Raw genomic sequence first — 2,387 nt, forward strand, 5'->3', positions numbered from 1 at the left:
AACCTAACATGTTCATCACATATAATAGTTAAACAACAATGCACTCAATCATCCTAAGCCATACATTTTGCAAATGTAAACACAAATATACCAAATCACCAAACAACCATGATTCCAAATGATTAGGGACAATGTAAGCACATCTACGCGGATAGAATGGAGGAGGGGAGGGACCATTACCTCGAGGAAGCTTCGGGAGACGAGATCCGGGCACCGGGGGGGCGATTTTGGAGGTTAGAGTTTTGTGGGGGCCGTGGGGGATTTGGGAGCCGTGGGGGAATGGAGGAGGGGAGGGAAGAAGAAGAAGGGGCCTCGGCGTGGCCTAAAGGGTGCAGACCTCGGCGTTGAGTCGGGCCGCGCCGAGGTCTGGAAGCTCGGCGTTAAGTGACCCAACGCCGAGCTTCTGGGCCACCGTTCTTTTTTGGGCCGCCTGGGCCGCGCTCCGGATGGGGCCAGAGCTCGGCGCTCAGTCCGACCGCGCCGATGTTGGGTACTTGGCGTCGGCTGACATGACGCCGACGTCTCGGACCCACGTGCCAACGTGTCGACGACGACCCCGGTCTCCCGTGACGTGGCAGTACCTCGGCGTGGAGTGACACGACGCCGAGCCTCATATCTCGGCGTCATGTGCTAAGACGCCTAAAAATAGTCTATTTTTAGAAATTGTTTTGGCGTTAGTATTTTTCTAAAAATTGTTTTCAAAAGAGACTAAAATACGAAAATTTCACCCTCTGGGCCACCTATAGTTGAGAACAAGGCGTAATCGAGATGAGATCATTCTGCCAGCCTGCCCTGCTGCCTGTATATAAGGGCATGCTCTCCCTCCTCTTCTGGCACGCACCAGGCCATGATGAGAGCACTGGCACTAGTGACCGTGTTGGCCGTGGCGTTCGCCGTGTCCGCTCGAGCTGCTCAGTGCGGCGAGCAAGCCGACGGGGCGCTCTGCGCGGACTGCCTCTGTTGCAGTAAGTGGGGATACTGCGGCTCCACCTCCGACTACTGCGGAGACGGCTGCCAGAGCCAGTGCACCGGCAGCTGCGGCGGCAGCACCCCGACCCCACCCCCTCCAGGGCCTCCCCCTCCCACTCCCACCCCTAGCCCCCCGAGCGGTGGCGGCGTGGCGTCCATTATCACAGAAGCTCTGTTCGAGAGGATGCTGAAGAACCGCAACGACGTCCAGTGCCCAGCTCGGGGCTTCTACACGTACGACGCCTTCATCACCGCGGCCAACGCCTTCGACGGCTTCGGCACCACGGGCGACACGGAGATCCAGAAGCGCGAGCTCGCCGCGTTCCTGGGGCAGACGGGGCACGAGACCACGGGCGGGTGGCCGGAGGCCCCCGACGGCGCCTTCACCTGGGGCTACTGCTACAAGGAGGAGCAGGGCGCCACCGACGACTACTGCGACATGGAGGGCGACAAAGCCCAGTGGCCGTGCGTCCCCGGCAAGAAGTACTTCGGCCGCGGGCCCATCCAGCTCTCCTACAACTACAACTACGGGCCCGCCGGGCAGGACCCCACCATCGGCGAGGACCTGCTGAGCAACCCGGAGCTGGTGGCGTCGGACGCCGTCGTCTCCTTCAAGACGGCCATCTGGTTCTGGATGACGCCGCAGTCGCCCAAGCCGTCGTGCCACGACGTCATCACCGAGCAGTGGACCCCCTCGGCCGCCGACGAGGCCGCGGGGAGGCTGCCGGGCTACGGCGTCATCACCAACATCATCAACGGCGGCCTCGAGTGCGGCCACGGCTACGACGATCGTGTTGCCAACCGGACCTTCTTCTACACCAGCTACTGCGACATCCTTGGTATCAGCTATGGCGACAACTAGGACTGCTACAACCAGAGTTCCTTCGAAAGCACATCCCTTGCTGGAACTACTACTGCTACCTTGGAGAATCACGCTGACGCGTAAATAATGGGGCATATATAGTACTAATAAGAGCTCACGGCAAGCAGCATGCCAATAGTAATGTTACGATGGAGTCGTCAGAGCGTATGCAATATCCATGCTATCGAATTTGCTCATGAAATAAATCAAATAAATGGTTATAATCGATTCCGTGTTCGACATTATAAGGTGTCATATGAATTTCAGAAAACCGAAATTTTTGCACTATGTACCGTGCTATTTAAATTATATCGTTATGATGGAGTACAGGTAACACTACTACAGGATGGCCTTGTTGTCCCGGATAGTAACGGCCTTTAGTCCCGGTTACTGCGCCGGGACAACGATCCCGAGCCTAAAGGTGGAACCTTCAGTCCCAGGTCATTGAGCCGGGACTAAAGAGGGACCTTTAGTCCCGGTTGGTGTTACCAATCAGGACTAAAGGCCCTCCAGCTGAGCAAACGTGGCCGTACCCTTTAGTCCCGGTTGGTAACCC

General features: G+C 57.4%; 1 protein-coding gene across 1 annotated transcript; it reads left to right on the top strand.

Moving 5' to 3' along the window:
* The first annotated feature begins 847 nt into the window (after positions 1 to 847).
* On the top strand, positions 848 to 2,057 carry LOC136522676 (basic endochitinase A-like). Its single transcript, XM_066516488.1, has one exon. The coding sequence runs from the start codon at positions 848 to 850 to the stop codon at positions 1,829 to 1,831; it is 984 nt and encodes a 327-aa protein (XP_066372585.1). The 3' UTR covers positions 1,832 to 2,057.
* Positions 2,058 to 2,387: the final 330 nt, after the last annotated feature.

This window comes from Miscanthus floridulus, chromosome 18, assembly GCF_019320115.1.
Source record: "Miscanthus floridulus cultivar M001 chromosome 18, ASM1932011v1, whole genome shotgun sequence".
Classification (NCBI taxonomy): Eukaryota; Viridiplantae; Streptophyta; class Magnoliopsida; order Poales; family Poaceae; genus Miscanthus; species Miscanthus floridulus.

What these genes read in the sequence shown, in the direction of transcription:
- LOC136522676 (XM_066516488.1), top strand. Translation starts at nt 848, where the DNA reads ATGATGAGAGCACTGGCACTAGTGACCGTGTTGGCCGTGGCGTTCGCC.